This window comes from Vulpes vulpes, chromosome 8, assembly GCF_048418805.1.
Source record: "Vulpes vulpes isolate BD-2025 chromosome 8, VulVul3, whole genome shotgun sequence".
Taxonomy (NCBI): domain Eukaryota; kingdom Metazoa; phylum Chordata; class Mammalia; order Carnivora; family Canidae; genus Vulpes; species Vulpes vulpes.
This window is the reverse complement of record NC_132787.1, coordinates 39,699,439-39,719,373: the sequence shown is the minus strand read 5'-3', so window position 1 is coordinate 39,719,373 and position 19,935 is coordinate 39,699,439. Positions and strand designations below refer to the sequence as shown.

The 19,935-nt window shown below is 39.9% G+C and overlaps 1 protein-coding gene across 4 annotated transcripts in view; it reads left to right on the top strand.

The window, feature by feature from the left end:
* Positions 1-19,935, top strand: part of DYRK4 (dual specificity tyrosine phosphorylation regulated kinase 4) — a 51,686-nt gene that overhangs the window by 24,755 nt on the left and 6,996 nt on the right. For 2 of the 4 annotated variants that reach the window (XM_072766201.1, XM_072766202.1), the window contains 8 exons: positions 1,050-1,213; positions 3,724-3,860; positions 4,184-4,324; positions 6,214-6,352; positions 9,784-9,865; positions 11,973-12,145; positions 16,340-16,400; positions 19,690-19,819. In XM_072766201.1, the coding sequence (XP_072622302.1) occupies positions 1,050-1,213; positions 3,724-3,860; positions 4,184-4,324; positions 6,214-6,352; positions 9,784-9,865; positions 11,973-12,145; positions 16,340-16,400; positions 19,690-19,819 (1,027 nt within the window). The remainder of the gene's footprint in view (positions 1-1,049; positions 1,214-3,723; positions 3,861-4,183; positions 4,325-6,213; positions 6,353-9,783; positions 9,866-11,972; positions 12,146-16,339; positions 16,401-19,689; positions 19,820-19,935) is intronic. The other 2 variants (XM_072766203.1, XM_072766204.1) reach the window with 2 other exon arrangements.

Sequence of the window (19,935 nt, the reverse complement as noted above, 5' to 3'; positions counted from 1 at the left end):
CCTGAAAGATCACACATATGTTTTTGGCCAGGAGCTCAACTCCATCCGTACAGGGTTCAGAGATTCATTTCCTATTAGAATTCAAAGGAAGAGAACTAACACTCACTATGCCAACACCCTCTGATGCTTGGAGCTCTTTACCCACACCCACAGCTTTGAAATTATTGTCCTTCCACTTCTTAAACAATCTTGGGAACCACCCACAAAAAGATCAGTTCAGTTTTGAGCTAGTTTTGCCTTTACAGAGCTGATAATCTGCCTCCTTGTTTTCTTAGGTCTTGGTTCTGTCTTCTGGGCTAGGAATATGCCTTATTCAGCATTCACATGATTGCCCTTCACACAGGTCTTGTCTCTCATGTCTTTTTTCCTTCTGGCAGTTCCTTCTTCAACTCTTTAGCAGTTTGTCAAATAACATGGTGCCTTCTCCTCCCACCTGCAATCCCCAGGACTCTCTCAGCACTCTCCAGTTTATCTACTTAAAGTTTGAATCCCACCCCACTTGCTGCCAGACTAAACATCAAACACCTGACGGGGTCTGGACAGAGAAGGGTAGAGAAGAACAAACACTCATTCCTTCCTTGCAGTCTGAGCTGCAGACTTGAGTGGGAATACCTCCTGGGCTTTTAAAGTTGCATTTAAGTTACCTGCTTGGCCCTTTAAGGGGTAACCTTCTTGGGATAAACTATTTGTGTAGCTGCAAACCATATTAACTCAGAAACTGCTGCCGTAACTACATACTGTTGTTGACAGTATGTCAACAACTAGCTTTCCTCCTGGAATTTTTACCCATGCTGCTGCAACCATAGCTTTTGGGAGCTAGATTCTCCCTTTCCCTTTATGTTTCCCTCCTGATTTGTTGAAGTCAGTATGACATCTTAACATTTATCCTTTACATTTCTACCCTGTGAGTTTTAAGATATGTGATCCTTAGTAAGTCACCTAGTTGAGGAAAGGAGTGACTGGCTTATGAGCAAGAAAGGGTGCCATCATTAGGACCCTGGGCAAATCCCCGTGTTGCCTCAACTACAACTATAGTGTCTTTCATACAGAGGCCTTAAAGTGTTTTAAGAACCAGCTATCTTCATATGAGCAAAGTGAAATCCTGGGCTACACAGAGCTGTGGTTCCTGGGGCTTGAAGCAGAGAAGCTCCACATGACTCCTGAGAAGTTCAGCAAAATGAGTTTCGATGATGAACATGGCTCCTATATGAAGGTGACGGGGAAGTAGGTCATGGTAACTCCAAGGGCCTGGGGCTTGGGATAAGAGGTAGCCTGGAAAGGAAAAAAAGTGTGGGCTTTTTTGTTTTAATAGCATTTAGTGCCAATACATCTCAGACTAGGCATCCTGAAGGATTCTAGTGGGTGCTAAACCAAAGAAATGCCATGTTGAAAAATGGGAAAACATGCAGTTAATATACAAACTACTCTGCTAAGGGTATTCCAAGAGTATTTGGGGTAACAAGTTTGCATGCTGGACAAATTCTCACAAACTTTTTCTGCACAGCCCTTTACCCATTGGAAAGGCCAGACTCCATGGAATAAGATGCAGTCTTCCCAATGTCTTGTTTTTTTGTCTCCTCCATACAAGCCCACACATGGACCTCTTTCTATTTCATTTTTTTTTCCTATTTCATTTTAAATGCCATTTCTCCACAAGCAAAAAAAGGTTCTTGTCACTGTAGTCCCTGGCACCTAGCTCTTGACTCCTTCTTCTCTTCTGGTTGTGTCTCTGAGGTTCCCCAGGACAGTGCCTCTTACTAGGCCTGAAGGCAAGATCTGGGCAGTGGAAAGTGTCTTTTTTGCTTCAGAAAGCAATTTTCACTTCTGAAGTTGTCCAGATATGTGATGCTTGGTCCACTAGATTTGTGGGCTGCTGGGAATTTCCTCCTCTGGACGTTTTCTCACAACTTGGTTACGTTTAAAGAAATAAGATTGGTCTTTGATGGCTTCGTAGAAGAGACATATTTCTTCAGAGTATTTAAAGCTGTGTTTCTCAGCTTTACTATGTACCTAAATCCCCTGGAGGTCTTGTTAAAAATGTGGATGTTTATCCAGCAGGTGTGGGATAGAACCTAAGATTTTGCCTTTTTCAAAAGCTTCCAGGCGATGCCCGTGCTGCTGGTCCTTTGGTCGCACTGAGAAGGAAGGATTTAGAGTTTCTGGCACAAATTAATCCTTGGTTAATCTTACTTCCAATTCATCCAGACATCCTCAGCTCCTCCACCCCAACCATACCTGGGCATAGAGTTTCTGGGAAATTCCCCAGGGATGTCAACACTACCTTTAAGTCAATTCACTGGAGCTCAGTTCCTCAGTCTCAAATCTTAGGAGCTATGTTACTGGTGGAGGCAGGCAGGGGGATAACGCGTCCTCACTGTTTACTCAGAACCTCCATCTTTATCAAATTCCCAAAAATTCCATGCTAAATTCCCAAACAAGTATTTCTATTCTTTCAGCAATTATTAATTGAATAACTATTTATTGAGAGCGTTTTATATGTTTGGGCATGTGATAGACTCTGTGATAAGGGGAATTATAAAAATGAACACAACCTGGTCCTTGGCCTCAAGTAATGATAATCAGGGTCAAAGTTGGCATCTAGACAAATAATTATCATACAACCAAACTGATGACTTGGGGCCCAAGGGTCTGGGGCTTGGGTTCCAAGCCCCAAAATACGTACAAAATAACTTTGTGCCAACATGTGCAGAACTTGTCCATTGCCCTTTCCCTGTACATTGTCACAACCGAATTTTACAAGTAGGGTAATCCACTTCCACATATTAACAGGTAAAGTTGTACCTGTTCATATTCATGGTCCTGATTCCTGCTCTATGACTGAACCACCACCACAGAATCACAAACACATTCTGAGGACTGTATACAAACATCTGTCTTTCGCCTCTCCCAAATCCTGAGAGTAAAACTAGGAATCAGAGATTCTCAGAGCTGGAATGTCTTAGAGGTTCTTCTCCAAGACCTTCAGTTACAGATGAGGGCACTCAGCTCATAGTGGGTAAGTGATTTGTCTGAAGATACTCAGATAAAGTATTTTTAAATGAAAATTTCCTATTGCTTTGAATAAATAACCCATTCTCTAGTTTCCAGCCCATGAAGAGAATAGGTGATTCTGGCTCTTGGAAAATGCTTCTCTTAGTTGAGAAAGATTCAAGTTCTTAACTGCTAACTCTCAAGTTAGAATTAAATCTGAGTAAGTCAAGAGGAGGACCAGTTCTGACCAGGAAGAGGCAGAGCAGACATGAAGCCTTCTCTGATTAATGGAGACACATCAAGGATCAGAAATAGAACTTCATCCAAATTGCTGCTTGGCTGCATTCAAGAATTATGAAATATCCAAACTGGAAGGGACTTTAGAGCCACTTTGTTCAATCTTCTCATTTTACAGATTCCCACATAGGCAGAAAACTAGAGATGATGGACTAGATCTAGAACCTGAGTTTTCTAAGACCATCCAATGTTCTTTGCACTGCTTGGCATGGATAGAACCTGTGGGACCTTCCTGGAACCACACTGGTAGCCTGCGATCCAAGCAACAACCTCACCATTGCAGAAGCAATTAACAGGAGGGTGGGAGTTGCACAAATACTCAGTGCAGTTCAGAATGATCTCCCTGAGGGTAAACCATGAGATGACATGGGCCCCAGTATCAGGGAAGCCCCATAGCCTATGGCTCTGTTCCTCACCCTGACCTGGCTTCTGCAGGTCCTGCATGACCACATTGCCTATCGCTATGAGGTTTTGGAGATGATCGGGAAAGGGTCCTTTGGACAGGTGGCCAAGTGCTTGGATCACAAAAACAATGAGTTGGTGGCCTTGAAAATCATCAGGAACAAGAAGAGGTGTGGTTTGGCAGATGGCCTAGGCCATGGGAGGGGTGGTCTGCATGACTCTGGCCCCTTCATAATGCCAACCCTTCCTGTTTCTGCTTTTTCTTCTGATCTTCCTCATCCTTTTCCCTCTTTCTCTCTCTACCTATCTGATTTCACAATGGGGCAAAGATGAGGCAAGATTATGAAGCTTTTAGTGCTTTCTGCTCCCCCTGGACAGTCTTGTTGGGGTAATGGGGAGGGTCTGGGTAATGGGGCTAAGTGCTGCCGCATGACATGACACTGTAAATTCTGTCCCCATATCCTATCCTCCTGCCACTCCCCTACCACTTCAGATTTCACCACCAAGCCCTGGTGGAATTGAAGATCCTGGAAGCTCTCAGAAGGAAGGACAAAGACAACACCTACAATGTGGTACACATGAAGGACTTCTTCTATTTTCGCAATCATCTCTGCATCACCTTTGAACTCCTGGGGTCAGCTGCTTTTTCTTTTAATGTATTTTCTTTTGAAAAGTTGCTTAAGGTGATAGAAGAAAAACTTTGAGGTCCGAACACTAGATTTTTCTAGATGTGAACTTTTAATGACTAGAGTAGACACAATGACCACTCAGATACCTAGAAAGCTAAGGAGTGAAGAGCTGTATCCAAAGCTGCTCATTTCACTCCACCCCTCAGTCATGTCTCTCACCTGCCAGCATACTCAGGATGTGCTGCCCAAGTGTTGGGTGCCAAACTGGGTGACATAACCAATACAAGGCCCCTGCCCTCAAGACTGAAACTTAAATATGTTGAAAACGACTATTCTTTGCCCCCATGTCTCCATTCACTGGCTTTATAATTCTCCTTGGAACCCAAGGGAGTAGCAGCTAGCTGCTCTCAGGCAGGGAAAGGACTTTGATTTTGAGCAAATAAGGATAGGAGCAGATATTTTTTTTGGCCAGGAAGCAGAACCTGACAAATAGATTGGTATCACCTCGCTGAATATTGGAGCTGGAAGGGTGTGCTAATTGGAAGGGCATGCTAATCTGATTACTTTTCTCTCTGAGAAGACCAGCTTCTGTAATTTGAACAAAAACAGAAACCCAGAAAGCATTTAGCAAAGGGGAATAATTAGGGTAGACTCTCAGAGGCCCAGTATTATGGGATTCCCTGAGCGGGTAGCTTGGTGCTCCCATGACACCTTTGTTGTCAGTGAAATTCTAAGAACCAGCTAAACTTGAATTAGAAGGAAAGTTGATACTCTTCTCACCATCTCTGATGACTACAAAATATGGTCTACTTTCTGTATGCAGAGGAGAATTATCTTCCTTCTGTCAAAATGAACAAGCCAGGATTAGATTTCATTGTATTTAAAAGAACAAGCCAGTTAGATGTCATTGTACTTAAAATTAGAGCTCTGAGAAGTGAGGAGGGGCAGATATGCTGGGGGAGAATCCAAAGACCATAGAGGTTGGGAGTTGTCCAGGGTCACACAGCTAGTCAGGATGAGGCTAGAGCTATACATCTTCCTGTACTCCTCAAGAATGAACAGCTTCCTAAATACTGCCAGAGTTAGAGAAGGCTTAGAAATGGAAGATTGGGAGAAATCAAGAAGAAGTTGATGCAGAGTTGTTTCTGGGTGGTGCCCCTTCTTTCCCTCTTCTCTCCATTTGATGATTTACAAAGTCACATACTGGCAGCCCACAGACAATGTTTTTCTTGTTAAAATGCTTTGCATTTGTTTCTAACACTTGTAAATCATCAGATTTCATATAATGTAGCAGGCTTTTATACAATAGGGCAGGCTTCTGCCTGTCTAGAAAATTTAGGATAATCTAGCAAGAGTAAACCCTCATTTCTGCAAGCTTACAGATGGATGGGACCAAGCAACCAGGATTACTTTGGATGGTGTAGGGCTTCTTCATTTTACCTCAGCCCCCATCTGCCCACTCTCTTGTTCCCTTACTTATCAGGAACCTTTTGATGTCTTTAGACAGCCTTATTAGTTTGGGGCAGGAGTGACCACTTGGTTGGGTGATGGACTTCCTGGATCCTTCCCAAGGGCCTGAGAAATTATGAATATTTCAGAAGTTTGGCCCAACCTTTGAACACCCACATGTGTAACAAAGTGCTTAAATGACCTTGCCACATAAGAAACAAGGGCACATCTGAGAGGCCAGCACAATTGAGCTTCACACAGGATCTACCATGAATCAAGGCAAAAGTTGAGTTTATAGGACACAAAAGCTCTGCCTCCTGGCCTGAGGCTTGCCTACTACCAGAGGGAAACCAGGTGATATGGGATTGTTTTCAGGTTCAAGCTCAGCATTATACCTTCTGCACTGATACATACACATCACTCTCTCTCTCTCTCTCTTTTCCAGAATCAACTTGTATGAGTTGATGAAGAATAATAGCTTTCAAGGCTTCAGTCTGTCAATAGTTCGACGCTTCACCCTCTCTGTTTTGAAGTGTTTGCAAATGCTTTATGTAGAGAAAATCATTCACTGTGATCTCAAGCCCGTGAGTGCAAGCTCTGTCCTGCCAAGGGAGCTGGTTCCCACCCTCAGAAACTATTTGTCCCATTCTGTTCCCCAGTGGTAATTGGGAAGCCATCATGGCCAAGGCTCCAGGGTAGAAGCCAAGCAGTTATGTTTATATGTTGTATAAACCAAGAGAGATGCAGTGAAGATTAGGGGACAGATATCAGGGTGATGCAGAGAGATGTGGTACTATCAAGACAGGAACATAAAGATCTGAGGGCTTTTCTACAGAAGGCTTAGAGGTATGTAGAGACATATGTAATGCAGGGATATGGAGAACTACTGTACTAAACCCTGACTTTATTCACTCTATTCTGAGTTGGTCCTAGGGTACAGAAAATCCTCTGCTCCAAATGAATGTGCCCTTCCCACATGTCCTGCTGGTATTCTGTACTTGCTCTGTTACGGCTCTGGTTGCTATGTAGGGATGGTTTATCTTCCACTGACTGCAAATTCCCCCAAGGTCAGGGACCATGTCTTCTCACCATTTTATTCCCAGGATCTAACATGGTACTTGGCAATAGTAATGGCAGGCAATAAATAAATGCTTGTTAGAAGAGTTAATGATTGCAAACTTGAGGAGTACAGAGAGGTAGCTAGGGGAAAGGTATAAGGGTGTGAAGATATGTGGTCAGGAGCTGGTTCCAAAAACAATATGATTCTCACAGATATGTAAATATCCCTTAATTTTTCCTCATTCCCTTCTCACTCCCCCCAAATAGTTCATTTTTAGTTGTTTTTAATTTTAATTCCAGCATAGTTAGTACAGTGTTATATATCAGTTTCAGGTGTACAATATAGTGACTCAACACTTCCATATAACACGTGGTGTTCATCATGATAAGTGTACTCTTTAATCTTCATCGCCTGTTTCAGCCATCCCCCCCACCAACTTCCCCTCCCCTGGTAACCATCAATTTGTTCTCTATGGTTAATAGTCTGTTTCCTGGTCTCTCTCTCTCTCTCTCTCTTTCTCTCTCGCTCATTTGTTTTGTTTCTTAAACTCTATATATCAGTGAAATCATATGGTATTTGTCTTCATCTGACTGACTTATTTCCCTTATCACTATATTCTCTAGTTCCATCCATGTTATTGCAAATGTAATATTTCATTTCTTTTTATGGCTGAGTAATATCTATATATCTATATCTATATATCACCTCTTTTTTTTTTTTTAAAAAAGAAGATCTTATTTATTTACTCATGAGAGATACAGAGAGAGAGGTAGAGACAGAGGCAGAGGGAGAAGCAGGCTCCATGCAGGGAGCCTGATGTGGGACTCCATCCCTGGGACTCTGGGATCATGCCCTGAGCCGAAGGCAGATGCTCATCCACTGAGCCACCCAGGTATCACTTTATACTACCTCTTCTTTATCCATTCATCAGTTGATGAATTCTTGGGCCACTTCCATAATTTGGCTATTATAAATAATGCCACTATAAACATAAGGGTGCACGTATCTCTTTGAATTAGTGTTTTAGGAGTAAATAGCCAGCAGTGTCTTAGTGGAATTGTATTTGGGGGGTAAATACCCAGTAGCATGATTAGTGGATTGTAGGATAGTTCTATTTTTAACTTTTTGAGGAACCTCTATCCCCAAACAATTAATTTTTTTAAAAACTGTAACTTATTGGGTAAATTTTACAATTTAATATTGACAAGATAGAGATGTTCTCTCAGGGCTTACTGATGGACTCTCACAAGAATGATGATACATTAATTTATTATCCACATTCAAGTTCCTAATCCTCAGATTTGCAGCTTCAAAGGGTCACTGTACATCTGTGGTCTTTAGGCTTTGGGGCCTGACTCTTAACAAGGAAATTCACATGACATAATAGATTTTTTTCAGAAACAGTAAACTGGAATACATATGCCAAGTAAAAAAGTGTGTGTGCAACTAGGAGAGTGCTTGGTGAGTATAGATAAAAAATCAGGGAATTTTTTGAAGATACAAATGTGGTGATCTGAAGGGGCACCTGCACCCCAATGCTTAATAGCCAAAATATGGAAAGAGCCCAGATGTCCATCGACAGATGAATAAAGAAGTTTCATTATATATGTATAATGGAATATTACTTAGCCATCAAAAAATAAAATTTTGCCATTTGCTACAATATGGATGGAACTAGAGGGTGTTACACTAAGTGAAATAAGTCAATCAGAAAAGACAATTATCACATGATTTCACTTATATGTGAAATATAAGAGAAAAAACAGATGAGCATAGAGGAAGAAAGGAAAAAATAAAACAAGACAAAATCAAAGAGGGAGACAAACCTTGAGAGATTCATAACAATAGGAAACAAACTGAGGGTTGGTGGAGGGGATGGGTGAGGGGATGGAGTAACTGGATGATGGGTATTAAGCAGGGCATGGGTTGTAATGAGCACTGGGTGTTATATACAACTAATGAATCACTGAACTCTACTTGGAAACTAATAATACACTATTATTAATTAATTTAATTTAAATAAAAAAAGAATCAAGGAGTTATTCTAATGGACTCAAAGGATAGTTTCAATGAGTTGTGATGATCTGATGCATCCATCCCCTCTATAGAGCTATTTTTATCAATATGATGGGAAGTTCTTTAGTTAAGGGACCTTTCCATTGGTCTGGAGACACACTGAAATGTCTGCTTTTAAAAGACTTTTGCTGATTGAACTCTTCCAGTTAATACAGATATTCTTTAGGAAAGGAATATGGACTAAAGTTGTGCTTTCTTAATTTGTGGTGCCAGAGGCATCAGACCAGGCCTGCTGTGCCATATCTATAAAGTTAAAGGTCTCAGTAAGCAACTAATTCATGCGCTATTCATAATAGTGAATTCTTCTAATATTAAGATCTGTGAAAACATGACTGGGACTTTAAACTCCAGGCCCATGAAGTACACCATCATGCTCTGAAAGCTCAGGAGCTTAACCACAGCTCTCCTGGGATGCTGGTTTCACATTTTCCCCAATGTCAATGAAAGAATCATAGCTCAGATTAAATTATTGCCTTTTTTGGGTTCATTACTGATATCAGTATATTGGAGGAGCCCTTAATGGAAACACTAAATGTTAATGATATTTCTATGGCCTTATGCAAGCAAGGGATAGAGCCAGGTGCCAAGGAGATAAAAATAAGCCCATAGTGCTCAGTAGTTACACATTCCATATGGGGAAAGAGACAAAATATATGCAAAAGAAATACGACAAAGCAATAAATATGGAGTCCAAAGAAGAGGTACAGACCACAAATCAAATGGGAAGTCAGAGGAGGGGGAGAACATGGCATTTGGGGAAGAGACCCCTTGGAGCTGGTTACATTTTGATCTGGGTCCTGGAGGATGGCTGGCATTCCAGTAAATAGAGTGTGTGGAGAAAAATTATTAAAACCTGACATCTGTCTTTCTCCTCTCTAGGAGAATATAGTGTTATATCAAAAGGGCCAAGTTTCTGTTAAAGTCATTGACTTTGGATCAAGCTGTTATGAACACCAGAAAGGTAAGCCCATTCTGGTCCCTTGGTCTGAATTTTCCTATTACAATTTCTTTCCCTTACTTAAACATCACTTTTCATGTGAGGCCACCTGGGTTCTAGCCTGGGCTCAGCCACAGCAATTGCTTGGTATGATTTTGAACAAGGTGCTTCACTTCTCTGAGCCTAAGTCTCCTCATCTATAAAATGAGAAGATTAAACTCAAATACCACAAGGGTTCTTTGCAGCTCTCAAATTCTGTATCTGGAATTACCTCAGAGTCTTGGCTCTCAAAACTAACTAGATGTGCATCTGGATCACCAGAGGGCTCTGAAAAATTACAGCCCCCAGGACCTCATCCGAGATGTAAGGAATTTAAATTTCTGGAGGAGTCCCCAGCGGTCTGCACTGTGGAACACACAGCCATTCTGAGGTTTAAGATTCACTGCCCTAAGTTCTCTAGACTTTATATTTTTTTTCCAGGCTAGAATCCAAAAAGCAGCCCTGGAATATATTTCAAAAACCATCGTTGAACATGATTTAACTGCCTTTTCTTTTGACTTTTATCGAGTTTGAGGGCAAGAACATGTATCATTTAACAAACATTTACTGAGTATCTTCTATGTGTCTGTCACTGTTCTGGGTACCAGAACAACAACAACAAAAAATAACATTTCCTGTGCTCTGATTGCTTACAGTTCAGTGGAAGAAACAAAGATAACAGGATAGGTGCAGTGGTTACAAGTATGTACAGATGATGCTAAGGGCATAGTAAAGAAGGGCTTGGGATCAACCTTCGTGGTGGCAGGGGGTGACACAGGAAGCCTCTGGAGGCCAAAGAAAAGACTTCTAGATGTTTTTTCCAAATATTCTGCAGCACTACTTTTGAAGACATGTTATCTTTTATGTATGGAACCCATAGGAAATTCCAGCTAGAAAACAATCTGCCTCCCATGAAGTACTCATATGCTTACTCTTCTCAGGCATGAAAGCTGTGCAATCTCTTGGCTTGGCTACTGGGATGCTCCCAAGAGAATTTGTAATGGTCTTATCCTTGCTTTCATATAGTCATTTCCCTCTTTATGTATTTTCTGACTTCGCTTTATCTTTATTTTAACCACGAGACAGTATAGAGTATGGATACTACACTTGAACAGCCTGAGTTCAAATCCTAGCTCTGCCACTTAGAGCTGAGTGACCTTGATAATTTATTTAATCTTTGTCTGTCTGTTTTCTCAGTTTATGATAGGACAATAATAGCACCTGCTTCACAGGGTTGTCTTAAGGACTGAGGATTATTCTGTATTAAAACACTTAGAATAGTGCCCAGCACATGTTAAGGATTATAGAAGTGTCCATTCAATCTATTTTTTAAAAAAATTATGCTGTGTATATATGTACCTTGATTGCAAAGTGCATTAAATCCATTTTGGAAGTAGGCAGGGTATGAAAGTCATTTTTATCATATCTTCATTTTGTTTTTATTCACGAAATTGTTATGTTTTTACTGACTCAAACATCAGAGAAGTGACCACAGAACCCTTCCCCTGCCAGCATCTAGGTAAAGAATGTCAGCATGTGGAAGCACAGTACTGTCTTCTGCACATCTTCATCTATTGAGATTGGGGGCTCTTCTTTCTGTACTTTATACAACACACTGCACATAATATATTGCAGACACATTAGAAGAGATGCATTTTGCATGGTTTCTTTTCCATTTTTTAATATGCCTCTTCTCTCACCAAATCACAGTACGTTTAGAAGGTGTCTGCCCCAAATGAATGTAATAGCTTAAAAATTTAGCTTTATATTAGCCTTCTGTTTCCTTTTTTAATAAAGTTTGGCTGACTTAAATGTCTGTCCCTGGAACAATGCCTACTCTAGAGTTCTTGACCAATACAGTGAGGATAATAAAACTGCATGATTATCGGGTTGCTATGAATATTTGATGAGATTATGTATGTAACTTGACTCAGAAATGCTGGTGGGCTGTACTTTCATCTCCCTGCAAACCCTGGAGAGTGAAAGGGGCTGGGGAGTCTTAGTTACCCTCGACCTTCACCTGAAATGTCCTTGGAGAAGTGTGTTTTGGAAAGGAGGATTTTACATGATAGTTCTCTTTCTTTCTCCACAGTATACACTTACATCCAAAGCCGGTTCTATAGATCCCCAGAGGTGATTCTGGGCCATCCCTACAACATGGCCATTGACATGTGGAGCCTGGGCTGCATCATGGCTGAGTTGTACACAGGCTACCCTCTGTTCCCCGGGGAGAATGAAATGGAGCAGCTGGCCTGCATCATGGAGGTGAGGGGGAGGGCTGAGGTGCCACAGGATGGTTAGCTTGCACTCTCAAACATTGGGCTGCGTCAGAGTCGCTGGAGGGCAGTGGCCTGTGTACTTTTTTGTGGTTGTTGGATGTATTTTTGTAATTATGTGCCCCTCTGTACACTTTTGAGTTGGTATCTAACATTTTTATCATAAAATTTAAATAGTTGCAGAGGATGAAATTTCCAACATATGAAAGTGACTTCATTTTTTAACTTTTTATTTTTTAGTAATTTAAAAAAATTTTTAATTCCAGGATAGTTAACATATAGTGTTATATTAGTTTCAGGAGTACAATGCAGTGATTCAACAATTCTATACATTACTCAGTGCTTCACATGTTAAATGTACTCTTTTTTTTGAGAGAGAGAGAGAGAATGTGTGAGCCAAGGATGGGTGGGTAGGGAGGGGTAGGGGGAGAGGGAAAGAGGGAATCTACATTGGAGCCCAATGTAGGGCTTGATCTCATGACCCTAAGATTACAACCTGAGTTGAAATCAAGAGTTGGATGCTTAACCAACTGAGCCACCAGGCACCCTGATAAGTGTACTTTTAATCTCTTTCACCTAGTTTACCCATCCTCCACCCACCTCCCCTCTGGTAACCAACTGTTTGTTCTCTGTAGTTAAGAGTCTGTTTTTTGTCTCTTTTATCTGTGTTCATTTGTTTTGTTTTTAAAATTCTGAATATAAGTGAAGTGATATATTTTTATAGTATTTGTAACTGACTTATTTCACTTAGCGTATATTTTGTATAATGTTGATGCAAGTGGCAAGATTTCATTTTTGATGGCTGAGTAATATTCCATTATATATATGCTGCATATACGTATATACCACGTGTGTGTGTGTGTATGTGTGTGTGTGTGTGTATCTCACATCTTTATTCATTCATCTATTGATGGACACTTGTGCTGCTTCCATAATTTGGCCATTGTAAATAATATTGCAATAAACATAGGGGTGCATTTATCTTTTCAAATTAGTGCTTTTATATTCTTTGGGTGAATATCCAGTAGTAGGATTACTGGATCCCACTACTGGATCATATGGTAATTATATTTGTAATTTTTGGGGGAATCTCCATACTGTCTTCCCCAGTGGCTGAACAAGTTTGCATTACCTCCAACAGTGCACAAGGGTTTCTTTTTCTCTACATCCTTGCCAACACTTGTTATTTTTTATGTTTTTTATTTTAGCCATTCTGACAGGTGTGAGGTGATATTTCATTGTGGATTTGATTTGCATTTCCCTGATGATGAGTGATGTTGAGTACTTTTTCATGTGTCTGTTGGCCACCTGGATGACTTCTTTAGAAAAATGTCTATTTATCTGTTCTGCTTATTCTTTTTTAAAAAAGATTTTATTTATTTGAGAAAGAGAGTGAGCGAGTGCACCAGCAGGAGAAGCAGCAGGCAGAGGGAGAGGGAGAGGGAGACACAGGCTCCCTAAGGAGCAGGGAAGCCTGATGCAGGGTTTGAACCCAGGACCCTGGGATTGTGACCTGAGCCAAAGGCAGACACTTAACTGACTGAACCACCCAGGCACCCCTCCTCCGCCCATTCTTAATTGGATTACTTATTTTTTGGATGTTGAATTGTATAAACTTTTCATATATTTTGGATACTAACACTTTATTAGAGATGTCATTTACAAATATCTTTTCCCATTCAGTAGGTTGTCTTTCAGTTTTGTTGATTGTTTCCTATGCTATGAAAAAGCTTTTTATTTTGTTGTAGTCCCAATAGTTTATTTTTGCTTTTATTTCCTTTGCCTTAGGAGCTATATCTAGAAAAATGTTGCTGTGGCTGACATTAGAGAAATTACTGCCTATTCTATACATTACTCTCTTCTAGGATTTTTATGGTTTGAGGTCTCACATTAGGTTTGATTTACTTGAGTTTATTTTTGTGTATGGTCCAAGAGAGTAGTCTAGTTTCATTATTTTGCATGTTACTGTCCAGTTTTCCCAACACTATTTGAGTTGATTTAGAAAATAGAAATTTGGGATGGATGGATGCATAGATAATAGATGTTAAATAGGTAATTAGACTAATATATATATGCTGCCTTTATGTATACCACACACACACATATATATATACACACACACCACATCTTTATATATACACTATATATGTGTGTGTGTGTATATATATAAATATCTTTATCCATTCATCTATTGATGGACACTTAGGCTGCTTCCATAATTTGGCCATTGTAAATAATGCTGCAATAAACATAGGGGGCATTTATTATATATATATATATATGAGAGAGAGAGAGAGAGAAATCAAACCTTTGTTCATGGTCAAAATATCTTTGTTCATTGGTATGATTCTGTCTTTTTCCATATTCTTACCTCTTTTATCAAAGACTAATTGATTAATGGACCATATAGGATTTATTCCTGGGCTTTCTGTTTGGTTCCTTTGATCCATGTGTCTATTTTTGTTACTAGCATTATACTGTTTTGATTATTATGGATTTATAGTATATCTTGAAATCTGGGATTGTGATATCTCCAGTTTTGTTCTTCTCTTTCCAGGTTGCTTTGGCTATTTGGGGTCTTTTGTGGTTCCACCTAAATTTTAGAATTATGTGTTCCAATTCTATGAAAAATGCTGTTTGCATTTTGATGAGGATTGTATTAAATCTATAGATTATGGACATTTTAACAATATTATTCTCCCAATCCATGAACATGGAATATCTTTCCATTTGTTTGTGTTGTCTTCATGACTTTCATCGATGTTTTATAGTTTTTATAGGACAGGTATTTCACCTCATTGGTTAAGATTATTCCTAGATATTTTATTATATTTGGTGCAATTGTTTTCCTAATTTCTCTTTCTGATCGAATAGTGACATTTTAAAATGAAACCATTATGCCAGTCTTTCAAACATACTCAGAAGTAACTAAAAACCAGAGATGACACCTGTCCAAATCTATGTATTGTTCATTAATCATTCACTATCCTAACTTTCTGGAAAGAATATCTTTCAATAAAAAGGCTTTACCAAGACTCATTGTATGATTATTCATTATGTATTTTTCTTAAAGACATAATGTTATGGAGCTAAATTAGACAAAACAGGATAAAATAACACTAAAAATTAGAAATTTCACATTTTAGGATTACACCAGTGAGCAAAGATATTTTGACTGTGGACAAAGATCTGATTTCTCTCTCTCTCTCTCAATATATATATCTAATTACCTGTCTAATCTCTATTCATCCACCCATCCCAAATTTCTGTTTTCTAGATTGACTCAAAGTTATAGATGGTCACAGGGACACACACATACCCTTGGGAATTATTAAATATACTTTCATTTCATGGTTGAAACTAATAAGTATTAAAATAACTTAGGTTATAATAGCTTAAATGATATCTATGATGGAATGAACACTGGCCTGGGAATCAGTAAGTCTGGAGTGTGGTCCCAGCCTTTTCTCTTGGATAAGTCAGTTCCCTCTTTTGGACCTCTGTAAAATGAGATGTTCAGAGTACTTGGCTTCTAAAGTTGATGATAAATGATTTAATGAAACATTCCTGAACCAATCCTGTTTCCAATACCAAGAAGAATTAAGAAGTATGGGATTTGATTCACTTCCTCCTGAACTGTCAGTGAGGCTGAGGAGGAGGAGGAGGACAGTGTTGTGCAGATATATATGGCTGGGAACCCAAGGCTGAGGATGACACCTGTAATTTCTCTGTCTCTGTGTATCCCTATAGGCTGCAGTGGGTAAAGGCGAACAAGTGGGTGCTATAATTTTCTTTTCTTTTGTCATATAGTGGACTGAGGCCCATCTGGTGATTTCTATCTCCAAGTTGGGATATGTCATTCCTTAATTCAAGGATGGTCAGCACATACACTGTTTTTATTTATTCTGACAGATGATATCTAGCTACCATTAAGAGTGAGCTACCTCTAGTTTGTCTTAACGCTTGTTCAGAGTAACACGACTAATATTTATGCTCAGGATACTGAAAGAGCCCTAAATTAGGAGTCAGAAGACCCATGCTCTGGGCCTTTTTATCACCGGGTTGAGGTTATCACTTAATATCCTTGGGTCCTTATCTGTAGAAGCAAAATTTGGCCAAAGTCCCATCCAGTTCTAATGTGTGACTCCACAAGAGTGAACCCACTGCATTGTACTTGTTGAAGGTGCTGGGCCTGCCACCAACCCACTTCATTCAGACGGCCTCCAGGAGACAGACATTCTTTGGTAAGTTCCTAGGTCTAATACTCTTTCTCTCATTGTGATGAGGTCTCACAGACCTTGGAGCAACCTCCCATACCCTAAACCCCATTCAATGCTCTCCCCTAGTCCCATCCCAAAGGGCAAGCTGTGATTAGGAACTTCTGCTAGGAAAGTAAAAATCTGCTGACGAGTGGTACCAGAAAGCATGATGGAGATGGGATGGAGGAGTCACAGTGGGAAGGAGGTCTTGGCATAAAAATGACCAGGTTCCTGCTCAGAAGATCTATTGGGAGATCTTGAAACCTTGAAAGATTATAACTATGCCCTTTACTGCAAATTCTCCTTGCTTCTCCAAGCAGCTTGCCCCTTCACACTATGTACTGTTCAGGGAAATAAAAAAGCAGAAGCTCCTTTCTAAGAATAGTGGGAAATTTGCTACATATCATTAACGGAGCATTATTCTTTCCTGCTGCAATTCTTTTAATCTTCCAAATCTGTACTATGCCAGAATCATTGCAACTTTGCTATAAAATGGGTAAATAAAGGCTGTCATACAGTTTGGCTGCGGATATGTTGTGACTTCCCAGTTATGTATAGGACAGCTACCTAATTGCTGGAATTAAGCTTCATCCATGGCCCCATGCTGCCCCCTCATTGCAATTTCCAGGCTCCGAATTTCTGATCCTCTGACTTTCTATATTTGACTGGTGCTGTGCAAGATGGACAGGTGGATTAACAAGGTCTAACTGCTGAAGGCAAGGGCTTCCAGGGCACTATGCACCTAATAGATGAAGTCAGTCTCATATCTAAAGTCCTTTTTTAAAAAACCACAAGAACCTAAGGGATTCTCATGTAGAAAAATCCACAATGACCAGAAGTTCAGCCAAGTGGAGTGAAGCCAACATGAGGGAAAGGGAACTGCACAGGTAGGCTCTGTGCCATTTTGAATAGCATTTCTGACCAGTATTCTTATAAGTTTAGTTCATAGGCTTCTACCGGCTATGGAATCTCTATCATTCCTAGCCCTCTCAACTCTTATTTCCACCCAAGAGTGCCTTCAGAATGGGGGCAAATCCTTTACTTTCTTCCCACAGCTTGTTCCATCAATAAAAGAGTTTTTAAAACCTTTATGGAGGATTCCTGGACATAAAGGTGTTAAGTCAACATATAACTGAGCTAGTGCTCAGTCATGTGGAGGTTAAAATGTGGTATACTTCAGTTACTATTTGGTAAACAAACAAAAAAAAAACCCTGCCATAGCTACGGGCTCCCTGGCCCCTTTCTCAGGACCTGTTGGTCTCCCTGTTATCCAGAAACTCAAAGTTTAAGGCCTGGCAAGCAGAGGGTCCCTCCATGACCCTGCTTCAGTACCAAAGCTATCATCCTTTCTGATTGGTTAGTCCCATGCCATTCCAATGGTTAAATCTTTGATACATCACCCTGTAGTTATGGCTGGAGCTTTGAAGACCTTCCCTTTGGGCATACTCAGTGTCCTGGCTGCCTTAGAACAGTGCCCATGCACTAACCTTCCTTTCAGAGCAGCTGATGGCAGACAGGAAGATCTCGCTGACTTGTTTATATAACTTATACAGAGCAATGGAACTGGTCTTTTAATCCTGGATATGCTTTTCCCATCCACCACTTTTAATTTAGATTTTTGGATTTCAAAGGATTTAGGGAAAGAGAAGTAGGGATATTGGTGTTCCTTCTTGCCAAAGACATTGTGGGAAGAGTCATATCTTAAGCCTGAACTTAAGATTATACCTTGTGTGTGGGGGCACTAAAAGGAAAGGAGTATAGGGCATAATGGTAAGAGGGTCTAGTTCATAGAGTACTAGTTTTTACCATCAGCATGAGGCTTTAGAATAATGGTGTGTTTTTGGTAGCAATATCCACGTCTTCACTTCCTGCATAAGAAAGGACTTTATTGGGATTTTCATCTTCTCCAGTGTTTCCCAAACTTTATCTGATTATAAGAATTAGTTGGGGACTTGACAAAAAGTGCTCATTCCCATTATTTTCCTATGGTACAGTATAAGAGATGAGAAAAACTTGTAAAACAGTTACATAATGATGATTTTAGGAGCTGTTATTTATAAACCTGTGAGCCTGACTCTTCAGTCACTTGTAAAAAGAGCAACATAGGGTCAAATGGGTGCACTGGTGCCATAGTCAAAAAGGAAATGGGGTTCACAGTACCTATACCCTATGCAATGTCCTAACTCATTTTTATGTCTGTAAATACACATACCCATGTGATACACACACACACACACACACACACACACACACACACACACACATACACATTCATGGTCTCTTCTAGGAATTGTTTTTGGAGGCCCCACATATTGCATTAATTACAAAATAGAAAGGCCTCATTTTGTACCTTCCAGAATGTCCATCATGTGAAACTGAGTTGTGAAAATTCAGTTTAATGTGTAAATTGTGTGTGTGTGTGTGTGTGTGTGTGTATTTCACATTCATTCATATGCAGATTTACAAGATAGGAGCATAAGTGGACACCTTGTCTGGATATGCACACCAGAGTCTAGATGTCCAAATGAGTGGCCTCACCTTCAAAGCATTGCCCATAATATTCTGGGGAAACCTCTGGAGCTTTCTTCAGAGCTTCTTTTCAGGCATGATAAATACATTTGGTGAGAGTTTTCATGAATGAAAATGACTGAAAAAAGTCATTTCCAAGCTGTTTTAAGCAACAAAACAAGTTTAATCATTCCAATTTATGGACAAAATTTTGATGTGCCTATAAAAAATAATAAGATTAATTTGCTTGTGTGGCTTGTAAATGAGTTCTGAAAGCAGATGATTCTCCTACAATGACTTTCTTGTTGTACTTCAGGGATGTCCCAAATTCTCATTTTATTGAGTTAGTGGGAAAGGAGCAAGGGCATAGATAATCCAAGAATAGACTACATCTTTTTGTTGTTCAGAGCTGAATATTTTTGTCCCTTCAGATTTATTTTTTATTATTTTTAATCATTATTATTTCACTTTGGTTAATGTTAAGCCCTTTGATTTTGGGAGGAGGAGTGGGAAGGAGGCTCAGAACATACTGGGTAGTGGGGAATATTGTAAAGGTTAATTGCATTCATTGGGTAATCTACATGTGATTCTTTCCATCTGACTGAGACTGAGGAACATGTTCCTTTGTGTGGGAGGTGGGTAATATAAGACAGAGCTAGAGCTGCAAAGACCACTCCAAGAAGCAACGTGGTTGAATGAACAGCTATGATCTAACCAATGTATAATAACACCTGGAACTAAACACAGAATTATTGTATCTCTAAAGATTCCAAAGGTTTTCCTAAAAATATGACCAACAACAGGGGGAAAAAAAGATACCCGGATTCCAAGGATCTCACGATGGTGCTGAAAACCTATGACACCAGCTTCCTGGACTTTCTCAGAAGGTGTTTGGTGTGAGTTTGCAGGGGTGTCTTTGCCTCGGGTTTCCTTTTATTTTTCTTTTTAAGATTTATTTATTTGAGAGAGAGAGAGCAAGCGAGAGAGAGCACAAGCAGGGAGAGTGGCAGGC